The 20,376-nt window shown below is 35.0% G+C and overlaps 1 protein-coding gene across 5 annotated transcripts in view; it reads left to right on the top strand.

Annotated features, from left to right (window-relative positions):
* The window catches only part of ORC4 (origin recognition complex subunit 4), a 52,541-nt gene that overhangs the window by 13,786 nt on the left and 18,379 nt on the right, over nucleotides 1–20,376 (top strand). For 3 of the 5 annotated variants that reach the window (XM_084893051.1, XM_084893049.1, XM_084893050.1), the window contains exons 2-6: nucleotides 8,157–8,230; nucleotides 11,261–11,337; nucleotides 12,381–12,471; nucleotides 17,844–17,919; nucleotides 18,374–18,459. In XM_084893051.1, the coding sequence (XP_084749177.1) occupies nucleotides 8,174–8,230; nucleotides 11,261–11,337; nucleotides 12,381–12,471; nucleotides 17,844–17,919; nucleotides 18,374–18,459 (387 nt within the window). In that variant the 5' untranslated portion in view covers nucleotides 8,157–8,173. Of the gene's footprint in view, nucleotides 1–8,156; nucleotides 8,231–11,260; nucleotides 11,338–12,380; nucleotides 12,472–17,843; nucleotides 17,920–18,373; nucleotides 18,460–20,376 lie in introns of those variants that run through there. The other 2 variants (XM_084893053.1, XM_084893052.1) reach the window with 2 other exon arrangements.

The following is a 20,376-nucleotide window of genomic DNA, read 5'->3' as shown; positions in this document are numbered from 1 at the left end:
AGTATAGGTACAGAAAAAGGATAGAAAAAATAAAAAATTATATACCTATCTGTGGCACTTACCATGAATGGAGCTTGTAGAAATGGAAGTTCTGCATAAGTGAATGAGTGATGTGTATACTCACACTACTGTAGACTTTATAAACATGTGAAAATGAAGGAGTTATGTTTGGTGATCTTGATAAAAAAGTGAGTTTGTAACTTTTATGAAGACACTTTGGATATTTTGTTTAAGGCTTAAAGTGATCATGATGAACAGTTATCTTGAAATACAAGAAATACTTTTAAGTTTTTTTTAGTATTTTCCTTGTTTGAAGTCTGAAAAGATAAAATTTTCCTCTGTATTATATAATGTTATATAAGAAAAATTCTAAGACATCTTTTTAAAGCATTAATAAATAAAAATTTATCATTCCCTAAAACATATCCAACTATTTTAAGATGTTACTACAGTATGAATGTTTAAACTCAAATGTCTGCCTTGGCAGTTACCTAAGCATGCTGATGGGGTCAGGGGTGGTGGTGTTGGTATATACTTTAGTAAGCACAATTGGGTAACATAATTTATTTGGCCCTAGTATTCAAATTGCAGGAATCTGGCCTCCTTTTGTTTCCTGCACAAGCTGAAGTGTCTCATTAGAAACAATATACTATTAAAGTTTTTTGGGAAAATTTTGAGATTTTTGCATTCACATGGATAATTTCTATAAATTCTCAAATGGTTTCTCTTTGAGGCAATGCTATTTTCGATTTTTTCCTTTCAAAAATAGTTTAATTAACATTTGCTAATTAATTCACCAGGGTTGTAGCATATCATATTTACATAACTGTGTAAGCATGTCAAAAGAAAAAAATTATTTAAATAGTGGTAAGGATTTTATTCAATTATTCTCAAGTGAACATATGCCCTGGAGTAATTGCTCTTGCAAGAAAATACAATACAGTACGTTATAAATTCAGAGCTTTTAACTCTAATATTTACCTTGCTACATACAAATGTTCCTTAATTCTAGCTGGATGAAAAACAAGTTAAATATACTCTTACTTCTATGTTATCTCAAAAACCAATAACTAAACATGGAAAGCATCCACAGATTTCTTCTAAAATACCTTTTGTTTTTCATTATTTGCTTATCTCATCAAGAATATTTTTCTAACTGAAGAGAGGCAAAGTTCTAGCCTTTTGTCCATTTTTACTCTTTGAATGAACAAAATGTCTACTATTCAGAATTAGACACTAGGTAAATAGTAGAATTTGTTTTTATGTAAGTTAAATGGTGGCTTATAGTAGTATTATTTTCAATATTTTTGTAGTCATCATCAGAGAGTAGTGTTAAATACTTTTATTTTAATTGACAAGAATTCTTGTCACAAGGTAATACTGCCCTCTGCTAGAATTTCAGGTTTTTGACCCCCTCACTTCCACTCAGGCTATTGATGAAAATAATGTTCATTTGTATGTTTTTAATTTTAATTTTAATTCACTGATTTTACAAGAATTTTGTAAATAGTATTTTAGTAAATTTAATCTCTTGTATAAATTGTTTTTTGCAAACTGTTTGGAAAGTTGTATATTTTTATATTTTTAACTAATGGACATAAAACCCATTCATACTCTTTATAGACATGTTTGTTAACAGATTAAATAGTCTTCTTTATAAGTGTTACATGTAAATATATAAGAATTTTTATAGGTTGTTAGAAATAAAGTCAGTGGTGGTCGATTTTCAAGGCAAGGCATTTAACCCTTAATGGAAAATTACTGGTAGATTGCTTGCATAGTGGCTTGTGGACTTGACAAAGTTCATGCACCTGGAAAGTCTCCAGGGCAAACAGGATATTAGGGAGGGACAATCTGACAAAGGAACTTAAAACTGGGAAGGGGAATAAAAGAATACCCTATAAGGAGATAATGAAACTTAGGTGACATCTGGGAAGATTGTATAACCCATAGTACTCAGCCAGTGAGGAACCAGGGGAGGGACCTGTGCACTAGGGAATAAAATGCTGGTTGTAACTGCTTTGGTGTGCCTTCTCACCAGACACCTGATCTTGCAAGCCCAAGACATTAAATGCCTTGCTTTCACTATACTTAGTGTCTCCATGTCCATTTTTTTAAAAAAAGATTGAACTGGTGAGTATATTTATTATATTTGTCTAAAAATTCTACATAAGGGATTTTTTTTTAAAATTTTATGTCTATTTGCTAAGCAGTATGCTTTTGACAGGCAACTACTGTTCATTACAGGAAAGATCTGCAATTTATTGGGACAGACACCTGCATTTTCCTTTCATTTAAAACACTGAAACAATACTTTTAAGTTTAGCAAATCACCTGGATTTATAACTAAAAGTTTTGAAATATTCTCTTTACCTGAGAGGGTTATTTTGTACCACCTATCTTGGAGTCCATTGAATGCTGCGTAGGAAAGACTATTATATCTTTGACCTACTTGAATAACTGAAACTAAGTAAATAGGACATATTCTCACCTGTTTTCTCTTTTAACTACTTCCTTTGGTATATAGTTTTATAGCTCCTGCTCACATTATTACTGAGGTTTCATGTAATTTTCCATTCTCCTTACATTGTCACCACACTGACCCCATTTACTTGGAATATAAGTATATTCCTATAGGGCTTCTCAAAGGTGTTCACTAAAATTAGTTTGCATTAACCAAAAACAAACTAATAAAACCAGCTAAAGATGCAAAGCTGTATTCAAAAGTCATGTCATGCCAAAACCGGTTTGGCTCAGTGGTAGAGCGTCAGTCTGCGGACTGAAAGGTCCCAGGTTCGATTCCTGTCAAGGGCATTTACATTGGTTGCGGGCACATCCCCAGTGGGGGGTGTGCAAGAGGCAGCTGGTCGATGTTTCTCTCTCATTGACGTTTCTAGCTCTCTATCTCTTTCCCTTCCTCTCTGTAAAAAATCAATAAAATATATTAAAAAAAAAAAAGAGTCATGTCATTTGATGGTATTTAATAAGATTTTAATAAACTTAAAAAAATTTTATTCTGCCTAATCTAAAAGTATTTTGTATTATTTAGCTGAAGTACTTAGTTCTTTTTCTCAAGCAGTTTAACCCACTAATTCCATTTTCTTTTTTTTTTTTGCTTTAAAGCAGTAATAGGAAAAATAATGAGATGTATAAATATATATTTGTGTGGGTATATGTGTACTAATATATGCATGTCTATGTGTGTATGAGTATGACAAATTATTCCTGCTTTTTTTTAACTGACAAATACTATGGAGAAGTTTGTAGAGGATCCATTTTGGTAAAAAAAAAAAAAAAAGCTAGAGATCTCTGCAAGAATCGGCCTTCCTTCCCCTGGCTGCCAGCACCACCTTCGCTCCGGCAGGAGCCACCTTTTTACTCCAGCCCAGAGCCTCCTGTCCACCTTCCCACGCTGCCCAGAGGCCCAGAGCGGCCTGAGGTGGTGTGGAACACCTGGGTCATCACTATGGCGACAACTCAAGCATCCCACCCCCAGCCGCTTGGCGCCTGCATGTGCAAATTAACCTGCCATTTTTATTGAGTTAATTTGCATAATTACTCCTGATTGGCTGGGGGGGGGGTCGCAAAGGTATGGTCAATTTGCATTTTACTCTTTTATTAGTGTAAATGTTACCATAAATTGGGGAAAGACTTGTAGACCAGTAAAGATGCTGGACAAGAAATGGTGGTGATCTGAAAGTGGGATAGAGTCAACTAGTAACAGAAGTGGTTTGAGTTGAAATTTTTGATACAGTAGCATAGGCTGTTACTTGAAAGACTGAGTTTGATTATTAGGTTTAATCACTCTAGCAAAACAATTTAGAGAGAAGTACCTACTGCAGACTGATAATACAACAATTGTAGAAGCTAAAGCAGTAAGATCAGGGTGAATCATTCCTTAAACTTACCCATTTCACTGATCCTTGCAATAGTATGAATAAGTAATAGTAGGTTCTACCAAAATTCTTGTCACTTAGGTTTATATTTGATATCAAAATGAGAAATCACTTAGTCCTGCATAGACATTTATCTCCTCTTACACTTTATGTCTAATTCTATTTTAGAATAGTAAGTAAAATTATAATATAGAAAGCACAATAGGAAGTAGGAGTCCCAAGATCCATTGGTATAATTTGAGGAAAATTTCAACCAAACTTACTCTAAGCATCTATTTGCAGGTAATAAAGATTTGGTTGGACCACTAATCACTCTTTTGGTCATTACGTAGTGTTTGAAAGCCATAAAATTAGAATTCTCTTCTTTACTTTTTTATTTTGAAATCATTATAGACTCATAGAAGAACATGGAGTCCAGTAAATCCTTCATCCAGCTTCTTTTAAGGGTGACATCTTATATAACTGTAGTGTAATATTTTAAAGCAGGAAATTAACATTGGTATACCACAGTCTATTAGTAATAGACTAAAGACCTTATTCAACTTTAGCAGTTTTCACCTGCACTCACTCTTGTGTCTGTGTCTCTGAGCTACGATCCCATGTATAGATTTGTATGACTGCTACCACAATAAAGATACAAAACTGTCCCATTATAAGAAAATCCCTCATGTCATACTCACCCCTCAATCCTGTCCCTGTCTCCTAGCTGCCATAATTCTGTTCTTCATTTCTAAATGTTTTTGTTATTTTAAGAATGTGATTTAAATGGAATCACACAAAATGTAATTGGCTTTTTTTTTTTCTTTGTAAGCATAATGCCCTTGAGAGCCATTCAAGTTACTGCACATATCAATAGTTATTGCTTTTTTTCTTCCCTCACCTATTTCCCCTGTATGTATGGATATTTTAGTTTCTGTAACCCCACACAAGGCCACTCTATCAACACAGGGAAGCAGCCAAAATGCGGAGACAAAGAAACAAGTCATGAATGAAAGAAATGGAGGAAAGCAAACTACTGGATATAGAGTTCAAAACCAAAGTTATAAGTTTACTCAAGAATATTCTAAAAACCTCCCAGGAACTTAGTGAGACTTTCAAGAATTTTTTTTTTTTTAATATATTTTATTGATGTTTTACAGAGAGGAAGAGAGAGGGATAGAGAGTTAGAAACATAGATGAGAGAGAATCACCGATCAGCTGCCTCTTGCACACCCCCTACCGGGGATGTGCCCGCAACCAAGGCACATGCCCTTGACCAGAATCAAACCTGGGACCTTTCAGTCCGCAGGCCGATGCTCTATCCACTGAGCCAAACTGGTTTCGGAGACCTTCAAGAATCTTAATGAGAATGCCAAAAAAAAAAAAAAAAATGGAAAAGGATCAGTCAGAAATTAAGCTTACACTGTCTGAAACAAAGCATAATATACAGAAATTCAACAGTAGACCAGAGGATCCCAAGAATTAAGTCAAAGATTTGAAATACGAGGAAGCAAAAAACACCCAAACGGAAAAGAAAAAAGAATCCAAAAATATGAGGATAGTGTAAGGAGCCTCTTGGACAACTTCAAGTGTACCAGCATCCGAATTATGGGGGTGCCAGAAGAGAGAGAGCAAGATATTGAAAACCTATTTGAAGAAATAATGACAGAAAAACTTTCCCTACCTGGTAAAATAAATTGACTTACAAGTCCAGGAAGCTCAGAGAACCCCAAACAAGAGGAATCCAAAGAGGACCACACCAAGACATCATAATTTAAATGCCAAGGGCAAAAGACAAAGAGATAACCTTAAAAGCAGCAAGAGAAAAATAGTTACCTACAAGGGAGTACCCCTATGACTGTCAGCTGATTTCTCAACAGAAATTATGCAGGGCAGGCAGGAATGGGAAGAAATACGTATTCAAAGCAATGAATAGCAAGAACCTACAAATCAAGATTACCCAGCAAAGCTATCACTCAGAATTGAAGGTCAGATAAAGAGCTTCACAGACAAGAAAAAGCTAAAGGAGTTCAGCACCACCAAACCTGGATTATATGAAATGCTAAAGGGTATTCTTTAAGAATAGGAAGAAGAAGGAAAAGGTAAAGATAAAAATTATGAATAACAAATACATATCTATTAAGTGAATCTAAAAATCGAGTGAATAGAAAATATGCACAGAATAAACTGGTGAATATAATGGAATCGGAGGCATAGAAAGGGAGTGGGCTGACAATTCTCGGGGGGAAGGAGGCATGGAAGGGGTTCAGGAAGAAATTGGACAAAACTCTTATACCTATGGATGAGGACAGTGGTAGGCGGTAAGGGTATGGGATGGGGGAGGGGGAAGGAATATCTGTAATAATCTGAACAATAAAGATTTATTAAAAAAATAAAAAAAAGACCAAATTAAAAAAAAAAGGGGGGGGGGGCATGTTTTGTTTTTTTTCATGGATCCCCAAAATAAGAAAAATGCATGCTTTTAATAATGCCTTACCTGACATATTGGATGCAAGGGGCAGATTAAATATCTACCCTGCAATCTCAGACATTTTACTTAGTTTTTCTGAGCAGTATATTTGTAATCCATAAAAGGGGGTGGGGGAGAAAGAGAGTATGTTTTTTAGTTCGAAAAATACTATGAAATAGCTAATAATAGCTCTAAAAAATTAGGCATATTACCAAAGCTTTTTCCCGTTTTTTAAATAATTAGTCCTTATCATTTAAGGGACATTTGTTCTAGGATTTGAACCCAGTCTTCAGTAATTTCAGATGTCTACTTGTAGACCCTTTTCAAAGAACCAGTGTGAGGATATTATTTCATGTTGCTAATTTAAAGGATTATTGTAGTATTAGTTATTTTATAGAATTATTTTGAGGATTAAGTGAGTTAATAAATGCAAAGCACTTATAACAATTCCTGTTATATGCTAGTAAGTAAGCACTGCTTAAGCTATTATTATCTGACTAGTAAAGTACTCCTATAGGAAATCAGTGCTAAGGAAGTGAAATCGTTCAGCCTAGGTGTTTATCAATGAGTATTTTGCCCTCAAAGAGAATTTTATGTTATTTTTCAGTGCTATATATCAATATATATATTTTTCATTTCAATTATCATTGTCAAAATGCTAAAAAGCTTGGAATTTTTAAATATCTTCAATTTGGGGACTCTGACAATTAAATAGACAATTTTATTTACCGTATTTTTCGGACCATAAGACACACTTTTTCCCCCCCAGAAGTGGGGGAAAAAGTCCCTGCATCTTATGGTCCAAATATAGCCTACACATATACTTTAAAAAAAAAGTTTTTTTACTTGCCCGGCTCTGTGTGGTCTCTGTGTGCTTGCCCGGCTCTGTGTGCTTGCTGCAGCCACTGTCCATTCCTCCGTGCCCAGAGTGTCTGCCCCGCTCTGTAAACCCCGAGTGGTAGAGGAGTTCCCATGTATGGTAGTCAGCCTCCATGCCCTGGCTGCAGCCATATCTCCATGTCAGCCCAGGTGCAGTGTACGGTAACTGCGTAATCCAAACCATAATCATCGCCTGTACCCCTCGCTGGCCCGTACTCAGTGCCCGGAAGAATGCCGCGTCTATTCCCCCAATCATTCCTCTCCGCCCTCTGTTGCCGTGCTTGACTACTGGGTAGGCGTACTGTAGATCTCAGCAGAACCTTTACCATAAATCTTCAACTTTATTCTAATTTATTACTGAAGTCTCTCGTTATTGTGTTTTACAGTACATTTTGTCTTTTGCTAACTGTATTTGTTAATAATGGTTCTAAATGGTTCTAAATGCTGCTGTTTACTTTACAGGGTTGATTACATGTGTTTATGACTGTGATGTTGGGTTTTAATGCACATAAAATATTTTAGGACACTATTTGTTTCAGAATCTTTTTTTCTTCATTTCCCTTCTCTAAAAACTGGTGCGTCTTATGGTCCGGTGCGTCTTATGGTCCGAAAAATACGGTAATATAGTTTGATTATGGATAAAGAGAAATAGAGACATTTATGGATGTTTACAGGAGAGGCATTTTATTTATCTATTCTCTAATGACTAAGACTGATCAAGAAAGCAAAGGCTTGGGAAGAATGATTCTGTGGGGTGGATGTAAGGAGAAACCGTAATAGGTTCAGCTGAGAATTTAAAGTTTTAAAAATTTAATAATGTTTCATGTTTTAAAATATGTGTTTAATTTGATTCTATAATTGTAAATTCTTAAATACTTTAAGCCAATAGTCTTTATTATATTCATGCTAAAATGTTTTGTTTTGTTTTTAAGGATTTTAATTTGTTGAAATGAGCAGTCGTAAATCAAAGAGTAACAATTTAATACATACAGAGTACCTTTCACAGGTTAGTATATATTTTCATTAATTTCAAATTCTGTTACCTTGCAGATATCCTCAGAGAAATAGTTATCTTCTTAATTTAAATTCTTCCCTTAGCACTTATGAAGGATAACTCTTTCCATTCTAAGGGGCAGAATGTCATATGCTTCTACTTAATTTCATCCGTTTTAATTCTTTGGATAGTTGGGATCATAACTTTACGTGTCTTCCAAAGTGTGATTCTGATTTCAATTTAGTTTAACATTATCTTGCAAGTTTTGTACTTCCTTAACTAAATGTGTTCTTGTGGGTTTTTTTTTTTTTAAGCTGTTATAAATGAAGTTTTTTTTTTCTTCTTTATTGCTAGTATATCTAAATGCAATTGATTTTTACATATTAATCTTATATCCTGCAACCGTGCTGAACTCATTTATTAGTTCTAATTGTTTATTAGTTTATTTCCTAAGATTTTCCATATATTGGGTCATTTCATCTACAAATACAATAGAAATAGTTTTACTCCTTCCTTTTCAAACTGGATGTCTTTCATTCCTTTTTCTTACCTAATTGCTCTGGCTAAACATTCAGTGCAAAATTGAATAAAGGTGGCAAGAGCAGACAATCTTGTTTTGTTTTTGATATTGGGGAAATGAATTCAGCCTTTAACTCTGGAACATTATATTAGCTGTAGTTTTTTGTAGATGCCCTATATCACATCAAGGAAGTTCACTTATATTCCTAGAATATTTATCATGAACGTCTAAGATAATTGCATACTGTATTTCAAGTGCTAAGTATGTAGCTATACATATCTCTATTAAGGAATCTAGGAGGGAATGGGCATGATATTTCCACCCTGGCATTTCTTTTTATCTGGCTTGATCATCAGAGCTACATTATTTTTAAATTAAAACTAAATTGTATTGGCATCCCGTTATAAAACCTTGTTCTTATTTTTGAAGGAAAACATTTAATTCTGTTCCAATTTTTTTTTAACAAGTATAATTTATATATTTTTATAAAGGGCACCTTCATGTACTGCTTCATTAATTTCTTTAAATCCTGACCCGAGGACATAGCTTTCATTGATTTGAGAGAGAGAGAGACAGACAGAGATATTAGTGTGAAAGAAACTTTGATCTGGTGCACCTCTCCCCTCCAAACATGTTCCAACCAGGAACTGATCCTGCAACACCAACCAGGGCCAGCTTCATTAATTTCTGTACATACATACACTATGTGACCTCCACCTAAAATCACTTTAGGACTTTTAAACCTCCAGCTACTTAACTACAAATTCATTTCACTTTATCCCTTCATATTTTATACATAGCTGTCTCCTCTCTAATAGACTCTAATTAAGAAAGAAAAGGACTGAGGTTTGTCTTTTAATTTCTAGTCATATTATCTAGGTAGAGGAATAAACATTATGATTTGTTGATCCTCCATATATGCTCATTTAAATGTTTTACAGGTATTAGCTAATACCTATCCAATACTTATGATGTATTAGAGATAGCTGCCTTACTTAATCTGAAAAGCAGGCTTGTCATAAAAGTGTTAGTGTCTCCATTTTATAGATTTTTTTTAAAAGTAAGATTTAGAAAGGACTAACTGTAAAATGCTTTTCTGACACTAATTTTCTTATTCTTTTCACTTCCTCTATAATGAAAAGTATGGGTTATTTTATCCCCAGTGAATAATTTGCTTTGTTTATACTCTAGTGCATGTAAAGAGAACTCATGTTTCTCTTTGATATAGGAAGGATCAGTCCCACCCACATCCTCAATTTGGAAAGAATAAATAATCTTGGAGGCTTCTTGTTTCTGTAGATGGAGCCAAATCTGAAGCCTCCTAAAGTTTGTCTCTGGGGTACCTCTTCATTAGCAGTAGATGCTGAAAAGAAATGTCTTTAATGGCCCATCTTTTCCTTTTTCTTTTCATTTTTAAATATATTTGTATTGATTTCAAAGATGAAGAGAGAGTGTGACAGAGATAGAAACAACATTGACTATAGAGAATCATTGATCGGCTGCCTCCTGTACCCTCCTTCCCCCACACACACTCTGGGGACTGAGCTCGCAACGTAGGCATGTGCCTTGACCAGAGTCGAACCCAGGACCTTTCATTCTGCAGGATGACACTCTATCCACTGAGTTAAGCCAGCTAGGGCAATAGCCTGTCTTTTTAAAGAATGTACTAGATTTTATGGCATATCTTACAACTAAGTCTGTGCCCTTTATTCTATGAAGACCTCAAAATTTTAGCTCTTTACAAGAAATTTTTTCTTAGTTTATTTCAATGATTTATTTATTTATTTTATAGCCTACATGAATGTGATTTCTTCTGTATAATTGTGCATTTTCTTATATGCTGTTAATACTTTTATAGCATATTTGCAATTTTTTTTTTTTTTAAGGCATAGGTCATGCTCTTTTAGTAATCTTGTGTTCTGCATCTAATAAGTACTAAATAACTATGGGGACATTTAAACTTTTTTAATTCTCTCAGAATCCTGATCTTTATGGCAGGTACAGATTGGTGGGGCTTTAGCTAAGGCAATTAAATGTGTTGGTCTCTAGAGATATTGAGGAGTGGTACATGAGCATTATGAGATTAGGTTACATTATTAGATTATTGCCTCAGTTTTTTTGCTGACATGTTATTCTCAATGAAGTATACATTCATTCACATTAAAACAGCCCTCAAATTCTGATGTAGCTAAAGCAAGTAATTCTTTCTCTCTTGTTGAAACCTGCACAACTAAATTCTCATCTTTTCTCTGGTATTTAAGATAAAAAGGACTGGAGACACTTTCCCTTCCCCACATGGGAGTCTGTACTTGTTCTTCAATAAGTCTATAAAAAAAGAAAGAGAGAGAGAGAGAGAAAGAACTGCTGAATTTATAACTCATGAAAATGGTGCCAGAGATCTTGAAGAAAAGTTATTTAGGGAGGGTTGAATTGACTAATACCTAATTCTGACTCCTAAAAATGTATATTCTCATTCATTTTGATTGTGTGTATAATATTTTTTAATACTTTATTTTCATCAGGTACAAAGAATTTTACGTGAAAGATTTTGTAATCAGACTTCACATACTAACCTATTTGGAATACAAGTACAATATAAGTAAGTTTGGCTGTTCCCTTGTATGTTACGAGTATACTTACAGATGCACTGTAGGTTTTGCAGATATTATCATATACAAATTTTATCTTAAGCATTGCTAATAAACAATACCTTTTGCTTTGGGTATAGAAACAAGAGAGATATAAGTATTTCCATAATAAGAAAGCATTTTAACTTTTAGTCTTATGTTGTTTTTGTTATCTAGTATTATAGAGATAATTCTGAGCTTCTTATACCTAAAACTTGGCAGCCAGTTGTAGAGTGAAAGGGCCTAAGAGCAGCCACTGTTGTCTCTTACCCCATTCTATATAGTAATCCTATATAATAAAGAGGATTATATAACCTTATATAATCCTCTTTATATAGGATTATATAGGGTTATACAATATAATCCTACATATAACACTCCAACACACAAGATGGACACCCCCATGTGGTCAAAGATGGCCACCACAAGATGGCCAGCAGGGGAGGTCAGTTGGGGGCAACCAGGCTGGCAAGGGAGGGAAGTTAGGGGTGACCAGGCCAGCAGGGGAGGGGAGTTAGGGGCAATCGGCCCATGAGGGAATCAGTTAGGTGTCGGATCAGGCTGGTAGGGGAGTGGTTAGGAGGTGGTCAGGCTGGCAGGCAGAAGCAGTTAGGGGCTATCGGGCAGGCAGGCAGGTGAGTGGTTGGGAGCTAGCAGTCCTGGTGGGATCGGGCCTAAATGGGAAGTCAGACATCTCAAGGGTTCCCAGAATGGAGAGAGTGCAGGCTGGGCTAAGGGATAGCCCCACCCCCATGCACAAATTTCGTGCACTGGGCTCCTGGTACTAGCATAAAGACCAAGATATTTTAGACTTACTTGATTTTTTCTTGTGATTTCCAGAGAATCAGTATTAGCCAACAATCTGTTTCTGTGTAGGACTATTTAGAATATAACTCAAGTGCCCAGAGAGAAAGAAAAGAGGGATACCCATTTCTTATGCATATTCAAATTTAGCTTAAAAAATACCTAAAATTATTCCAGTTTTTTAAATGTGGGCCTGTTTATGTAATTTCAGACACTTAATTGAGCTGCTAAAAAGAACTGCTATCCATGGAGAAAGTAACTCCGTTCTCATTATTGGACCCCGAGGATCAGGAAAGACCATGGTAAAGCTATTTATTTCCGGTGTTTTCTTTGGTAGGCTTGTGATTATTCCTGTAGACAATGCTGAAATGTATTTCATTATTTTATTATTAACATTTTGCTTTTTTCCCTTAAATCATTGAAAACATGAAAAGCCTTATAAAGTGGGGCTTTCTTGCCTTATTTTTCCCCACAGTGACAAGTTTCAGTTGATAGTTGTTTTATCATGGTCTTCTGTCCTTGAAGAATCAGTGATTGCCAGTGGGAAAAGCAAACTAGCATTTATTGGATATGTACCTTGTGCCTTTTATCTTTGCTTTATCATTTAGTGCTTACACTAACCAGTAAAATAGGTTTTGTCTCTGTTTGTGGATTAGGTAACTGTCACCCCATGCATTCTTCTTTTCTTATTATCTTATTGTTTAACCCTAACAAAAACAATTTTTTCATATGTCCATTCACATTTTCTAGATTTGTCTTCTACCTTCTTCGTAATCATATTTGCTTAGTTGCCTCATTTTCTCTTTTCACATTCTTATACAGTATATGAGACCAATTATGTCTGTCACACTGAAAGTATTATTAAACTATTTAATTTTAAATAGGTGGGCTGTGTAAAAATCTATTTAAACAATGTGTATTGACTATGTTATCTTGTCAATTATTTTTTTCATGGATTGTGAGTTTTGATGTTGCATCTAAAACTTCATCACCAAAACTTGGGCTCTCTAGGTTCTCTCCTGTTTTATTTTCTAGAAGTTTTATAGTTCTTTGCATTTACATCTATGATTCATTACAAGTTAATGTTTGTGAAAAGTGTACAGTGAGTGTTTTTTTTGTGTGTGTGTGTTTTTTTTTGCATATGAATTCTAACACCATTTATTGAAAAGTCTCTCTTTTCTGTATTGAAATACCTTTGTCTTTTTATGAAAGATCAGTTGACGGTATATGTATGTGTCTCTCTGGTCTCTCTTCTGTTTCCATTATCTGTTTGTTCTTGCACTGGCATCACACTGTCTTGATTACTGTAGCTTTATAGTTAGTCGTGAAGTTCACTTGTGTCAGCCTTTCAATTTTTTGCTTTTTTATTATTGTTTTGGCTATCCTGGATACTTTGCATTTCCATAATCTTCACATTCGTTAACATGGAATATTTTTTTCCATTTATTTATTTAAGTCTTTCACCAGAATTTGTGGTTTTCTTCATGCAGAACTTACACCTATTTTGTTAGATTTATGTCTCAGTATTTAAACATTTTAGTGTTTTGTGAATGGTATTTTGTTTTTAATTTCATGTCCCAAGGGTTCATTGCTGATATTGGTGAAGCAAATGCTATATGTGTATTACTTGTATCTTCCAACCTTGCTATAATTGATTATCAATTCTAGGAATTTATCGATTCTTTGATAAATTTGATTTTCTACATACACAAGTCATGTCATCTGCAAACAAAGAAAGTTTTATTTCTTGTCTATTTCTATCCATACCTTTTATAGATGGTTAAATAGTATGTTTCTTCTGATTGATGTTTCTTCTATTTACATATTGCTTAATGTTGTGTTTATTAAAGTATTTGGGAATAGTAATATTAGTAAGCATAAAAATTCCTAGATGCTGGCAGATCTAAAGAAACTCTGCTAGTAGATTTGTAAAAATTAGTTTTTAGTAACAAAAAATGTGGAAACGGGGTAGCCATATTGGTTAAGCTCGTTGGTTGGTGTAACATTAATAACCAACTAGCTTTTTAATATATTATGTAGTTTAAGATATTTGCAAAGGTGCCTAAACCGGTTTGGCCCAGTGGATAGAGTGTCGGCTTGGGGACTGAAAGATCCCAGGTTCAATTCCGGTCAAGGGCATGTACCTTGGTTGTGGCCACATCCCCAGTAGGGCATGTGAAAGAGGCAGCTGACCGATGATTCTGTCTCATCGATGTTTCTAACTTTCTATCCCTCTCTCTTCGTCTCTGTAAAAAATCAAAATATATTAAAAAAAATATTTGCAAAGGTGACATTATATCAATGAGAAAATTGATTGAAATTATATAATTGGTTACCTAATTACTTTGTAAATTTTAGCATTATTCAGATTGGACCAAAAATTATATGAAGACATACTTGCTAGTACATTTAAATTACTATTTAGAACACATACACACACACACACACACACACACACACACACCCATTAAAAAGGCTGTGAGTTGATCTAGGCAAATGACAGCTTGATGCCTAAAGTAAATTCAGTGGAAAGAGTGCCCTATAAATCTGTTATAACTCTCTCTATGCTTATGTAGAATTAAGGTACTATATTAACCTTGCTTCATTCCATAAAGAAATTGAAATGCTTTTCAACAATTCAGCAAACATAAAATAATTTAAATTATAAAATTAGAGCTCAGTACATATAAATGTATATAAATAAAATATCAAGAGGTGGGGGCAAGAACATAGCAGATTATTTAAAAAAAATATGGCAAAAGTAATATTTTGAGAGCCCAAGTTTCTGTCCTTTGGGGACGAACTCTTATAGTCAGATTTGACCCAAAGGCAGAAAAGCGCCACCTCTTCTTCTGACAGTTCTTAAAGAATTCACGTCTCAACCAGGCTTTTAGGCATATAACAGTTGATATTTCCAGATTGTCCCTTGTAAAGAGGACCTGGACTGTCTTTGTTCTGAGGTAGAATTCCATCTGCTTTAAAAACTATATAGATAAAAAAGGAATAGCTATTATTTTTGATATCCTGTTGTGCAACCTAGTAATTTAAAAAGAGGATATTTGTTTCTTCGTATTACACAAAGATGGTATAGTGACAGATAGAAGATAGGCTATTGTAAAAACAAATAGTACTTTGTTTTTCAAAATAGTTTACCAGTCATCCCAGAGACTTTGTTGAATAATTTCTTTTCTCACTAAATTTTGATGCCATCTTAGCTAATTTTTTTTTCTATATGCTACCTATTTTTCTATACAATTTATTTTGTGACGGTACCCTTATATTTTAATATTAGAAGGAATAGTCTCTCATTTTTTTTTCTAAACAGTTTTTTCTTAATTTATTTTCAAATTTTTAAAAATGTATGCAATATTAATATGAATAAATGTATATGATATTTTAATGAGTGGTAAGATGTCACAATTTAAAGAGTATAATAAAAATGTAAGTATGTGGATTAGAAACTTGTAATTATAAAAATGTGCTGCTTTATAATTGAAAAGTTTAAGTGGTATAATAATCTCTGTGTATTTTTTAGTAGTAATCTATATATGTAAAAGCCTAAGCAACCAGCTGATCGGCCAGTAGCTATAACGCACTCTGACCATCAGGGGTCAGACGCTCAAAGCAGGAGTGGAAACCACAGGCATGGAAACATGGACCAGACTAATGAATCTCAGAGGGAAGGGGGGCAGGGGAGAAGAGATTAACCAAAGATCTTATATGCATACTAGAGGCCCAGTGCATGCATTCATGTACCGGTGGGGTCCCTCAGCCTGGCCTGTGGGGATCTGGCTGAATCCAGCTCTCCGACATCCTCCAAGGGGCCCTGGATTGTGAGAGGGTGCAAACCAGGCTAAGGGACCCCACCGGTGCATGAATCCGTGTACTGGGCCTCTAATTATTATAAGTACTAGTGACCTGGTGCACAAAATTTGTGCATGGTGTGGGGTTTCCTCAGCCCAGCCTGTCCCCTCTCACAGACTGAGAGTCCTCTGGAGATGTCCACAGTCTGGCCACCTTCTGTGGGAGGTGACCAGGTTGATCAAGGGAAGGTTCCAGCCCCATTACCCCACTGCTGCAGCCACTGCAGCCAGCAATGTGTTTTCATCAACACGGACTCTAGTCCCTTCAATGAAAAAAATAACAACTTTCTTTAGGCATTTTCAAGATCTGTCTTTCATAGGATATGACATTTCTTTTTCTTTCTTTTTTTAATCATCATCTGAGGATATGTTTCCATTGGTTTTTAGAGTGTGAAAGAGACTGGAAGAGACAGGGAGAGATAGAGAGAAACATCAATGTGAAAGGGACACTTCAATTGGTTGCCTCCTGCATAAGCCCTGACCTGGGCCCCACCTTGGGAGGAGCCTATAACCTAGGTACATGCCCGTGATCAGAATCGAACCCAGACCTTGCGGTCAGCAGGCCAAGGCTTTATCCACTGAGCCAAACCGGGTAGGGCAGGATATGACATTTCTTAGCCCCTCTAGCAGCGGACCTTCATGTTTTCCTCCAGGAGTGTGGTAGAAAAACCCTAAATCACCTTCTTGGATTCTTATAACCAAAGTTACCAAGAACACTGCAAGTGGTGGCATACAGGAGCTTAGCCAATGAGTGGTCAGAAAAGGTGTTTACACTGGAACTGGTTTGGCTCAGTGGATAGACCAAGGGCTTGCAGACCGAAGGGTCCAAAGTTTGATTCCTGTTAAGGGCATGTACCTTGGTTGGAGGCACATAACCAATGGGGAATGTGCAGGAGGCAGCTAATCAATGTTTCTCTCTCATTGATGTTTCCAACTGTCTATCTCTCTCCACTCTTCTCTGTAAAATAAAATCAATAAAATACTTTTTTCTTTTTAATGGTGTTTCCTCTGCAGCTCATGCAGCCCCTGTGTTGTATCCACTGGACTAGGGGGGTGTCCCTACCCCCTGTTGGTGGCCACTGGGTCTCCACACACCCCAGAGACTGGCAGCAGCCCCCCGTTGTGGGTGCTGGGCTGGTGGGCATGTGGGGACCCCTAGGCTGTGTGCAGCAGCCAGCCCCCATCGTGGGCTCTGGACTGAGGACATGGACCTGAACCACTGCGTGGTGCCTGAGTACATGCAAGTGGCTGGGGGCAGGGCGGGAAGATCCCCGTCTCCAAATGCCCTGGAGGCCAGCATCCAGCTCCCTGTTGGGGCACTGGGCTGGAGGAGTGGTCCCGAACCGCCACTTGGTGCCAGAGCATGAGCAAGCTGCTGCACCCATAGTGCAGGAGTGGCTAGGGGTGTTCTGGGACCCCTGCTGTTCAGGGCCTACAGGCTAGGAGCAGCCTGGGTCCTAGGTGCCTGCATATGCAAATTAACAGCCATCTTTGTTGTGTTAATTTGCATACTCCTGATTGGCTGGTGGGTGTAGTGGAAATATGGTCAATTTGCATGTTTCTTTCTCTTTTATTAGATAGGGTATTAGTACTAGGAATAATATTTTCATTATAGGCACTAAGTTTCTGTAATAAGGACTTTCTCTGTATACCTAACAACTCACAGAGGGAACTAAATAATCTGCAAATGTATTTGTTAATTTAAAATAGCAATCTCTTTATATCATTTCCACTATTCATAGTTTAAAAATAAGGGCTTATTAACTCCTAGCTATCATTAAATATTTTATAATTTTTTAAATATTATTTAGCTAATAAACCATGCTTTGAAAGAACTAATGGAAGTAGAAGACGTGAGTGAAAATGTATTACAAGTTCACCTGAATGGTAAGTATATCATTATTTTGCTACTGGAAATAATATAAATCCTATGAGCTTTTTATATTATGAAATGAAATCCACTTGTATGTTTTAAATTTGAATTCATAATTACATTTTTAAAACTAGATTTATATCTAACAACTCTTAATTTAGCATACCATAAATAGTATTTTTATAAACTAAAACAATAAATAAATAAAGGAGGCACACAAAGACTTTCGGTTTTTGTCTTTTTTTTTTTTTTTAAATAACCCTAACTCCAGAGAAGATTGTTCTTTGATTCCACTAGATGTCTTCATTACTCAGTTGTAAAATGAAATATAAACTCACAGTCTCTGACTTTTTTCTTCCTAGTTAAATTTAAAAATCATTAAAAATTTATTTGATTGGAAAATAACCTCTACTGTGTCAAATATGTATTTCATTTTAATTAAATACTTTTAAATGGGCTTTGTTTCAGGACTGCTGCAGATTAATGATAAAATAGCTCTAAAGGAAATCACAAGGCAGTTAAATCTGGAAAATGTAGTTGGAGATAAAGTTTTTGTACGTATAACTTCTATTCTTTTATTAAATAGTCATCAAAATAAAGTCTGTGTTGTAGCTTTATATTTTTGGAGAGCTTGGGAGGGTTTAGAGATTCTAAATTGAAATATGCAAGATCCTTGTCATAAAAATGTAAAAAGTACTAGAGTGCATTTATTTATCAAAACCAAGTTTATGTAGATATTGAGTTTATTTCTTTATTTATAAAATAAATATTCTGATTCTCTGTCTTTGGAGATAAATTAATGTTTTTAAAAATATTATACTCTAGCAGTCTATTTCTAATCTCCTGAGACTTGGGTATCATGGGAGTAGTGAAAAACGTGCTGAATTTTATACTCCAGAAAAGGTGTATTTTAGTCTTGCTTTACAACCTGGTGAGAATGATTAATGAATGCCTCTGAATTTCAGATCCTTCTCTGTTAAATAGGCATTATCTTAAACTTACTGCACTAATTTATTTGGCAGACAAAAGAAAGCATTAAACAATTTATGTTTTAAGAAAAGATACTTGATGGTAATATACCATACATATGCCAGTTATCTCGTACTATTAAAATGTTTTCAGATACTTACGCATATCTCATTATTGTGATAACTTGGAATCTAGAACAATGAATATCAGTAACTTAAACTGATTAGAAATGTTTTGAAACTTGAAAAAATTTTTGCCTATCACTTGATATGTATAGGGCTCAAGGGAAGAATATTAACTTAATTTTCAATTTCTTTAATTTTCATGATGAAATGACTTATCCTCATACTACCTATGCATTTGAAGTGTGTGATATACATCCCAAGTTCATTTCTGTCTCTGGCAATCATGCAGGGCTGTCACTCTCCTATGCAGCTTCACAGCCATAGTTGTAAAAGCTTCCTAGCATGTAGTGATTCATTCTTTTGTAATTATCTCTAAAAACTTGAGCTCAATCATATGTTACCCTTTCACTGTCTGCAGGTCTCTGAAGTGCAAGTTCAGAATGCCCCTTCTATTAATCTTTTATCTTCTGTTAGAATTTAATGTTGAAAATAATCTGCTACTTGGTTCAGGAGAATTATTATTGTAGAGGCCCAGTTTCCTATTGATGTAAGATTGGTCTTTGCAACTTTTATATTGGATTTATATGAAATAATAAAAAGGCATCCTTGTTTATCATCCTAGTCATTACTTTTGGTACCTAATTGTCACATAGAGATATTATTAATTTAACATACATTATATCCATTAGTTGCTCATCTGAGGCTCAGAGAACGTATAAAGCTTGCCTAAAGTCATAAAATAACAAAGGCTGGACATTAAGAACCTGAGTCACTTATCTCAATCCAGAGCTTTTCTGTTCTGATATCCTTATAGCAAATTTGTATATTCTTATATGTATATACATGCGTGTATATTTATATAAGTATGTATAAATATATGTACATATATATATATACACATACAAATGTATTTGTATAGGTATATATCTAATGCCATGTACAACATTCTTTTAAAAAATATCCAGAAGAGAAGCAACCTTTGAGTAACATTGACCAGTGATTTCCTAACAAATTGTCTCTGAGCCTTTGCTATGTTATAACTACCTCTAGCCCTGCTTACCATGGAATAGTGTTGATGTGGCAGTTTGCAATCATCACAAAATATATCGAAGCTCTTAAAAACGTATGCTATTTTATATCAGTTCTCTCAATTAGGAAACAAACAAATGGGTTTCCTTTCTCTTACAACTTCTCAAATTTAAAGTTGGCTGTTTTTTTTTTTTTTAATTAAAAATCTGAAGTATAGTAATGATTTTAATGAAAAAATATTTTAATAGGGCCTTCATCCACAAGCTATAACATCTGGATAATATATCTGCAACTCTGTAAAATTTTATCTGGAATATTTAAATTGTATCCAAAAATTTTTTGGTTGTG

This window comes from Pipistrellus hanaki (assembly GCF_964339955.1).
Source record: "Pipistrellus hanaki genome assembly, chromosome: 8".
In the NCBI taxonomy this organism is placed as follows: Eukaryota; Metazoa; Chordata; class Mammalia; order Chiroptera; family Vespertilionidae; genus Pipistrellus; species Pipistrellus hanaki.
The sequence above is the reverse complement of the archived record's forward strand: the minus strand, read 5'-3'. Positions and strand labels throughout refer to the sequence as shown.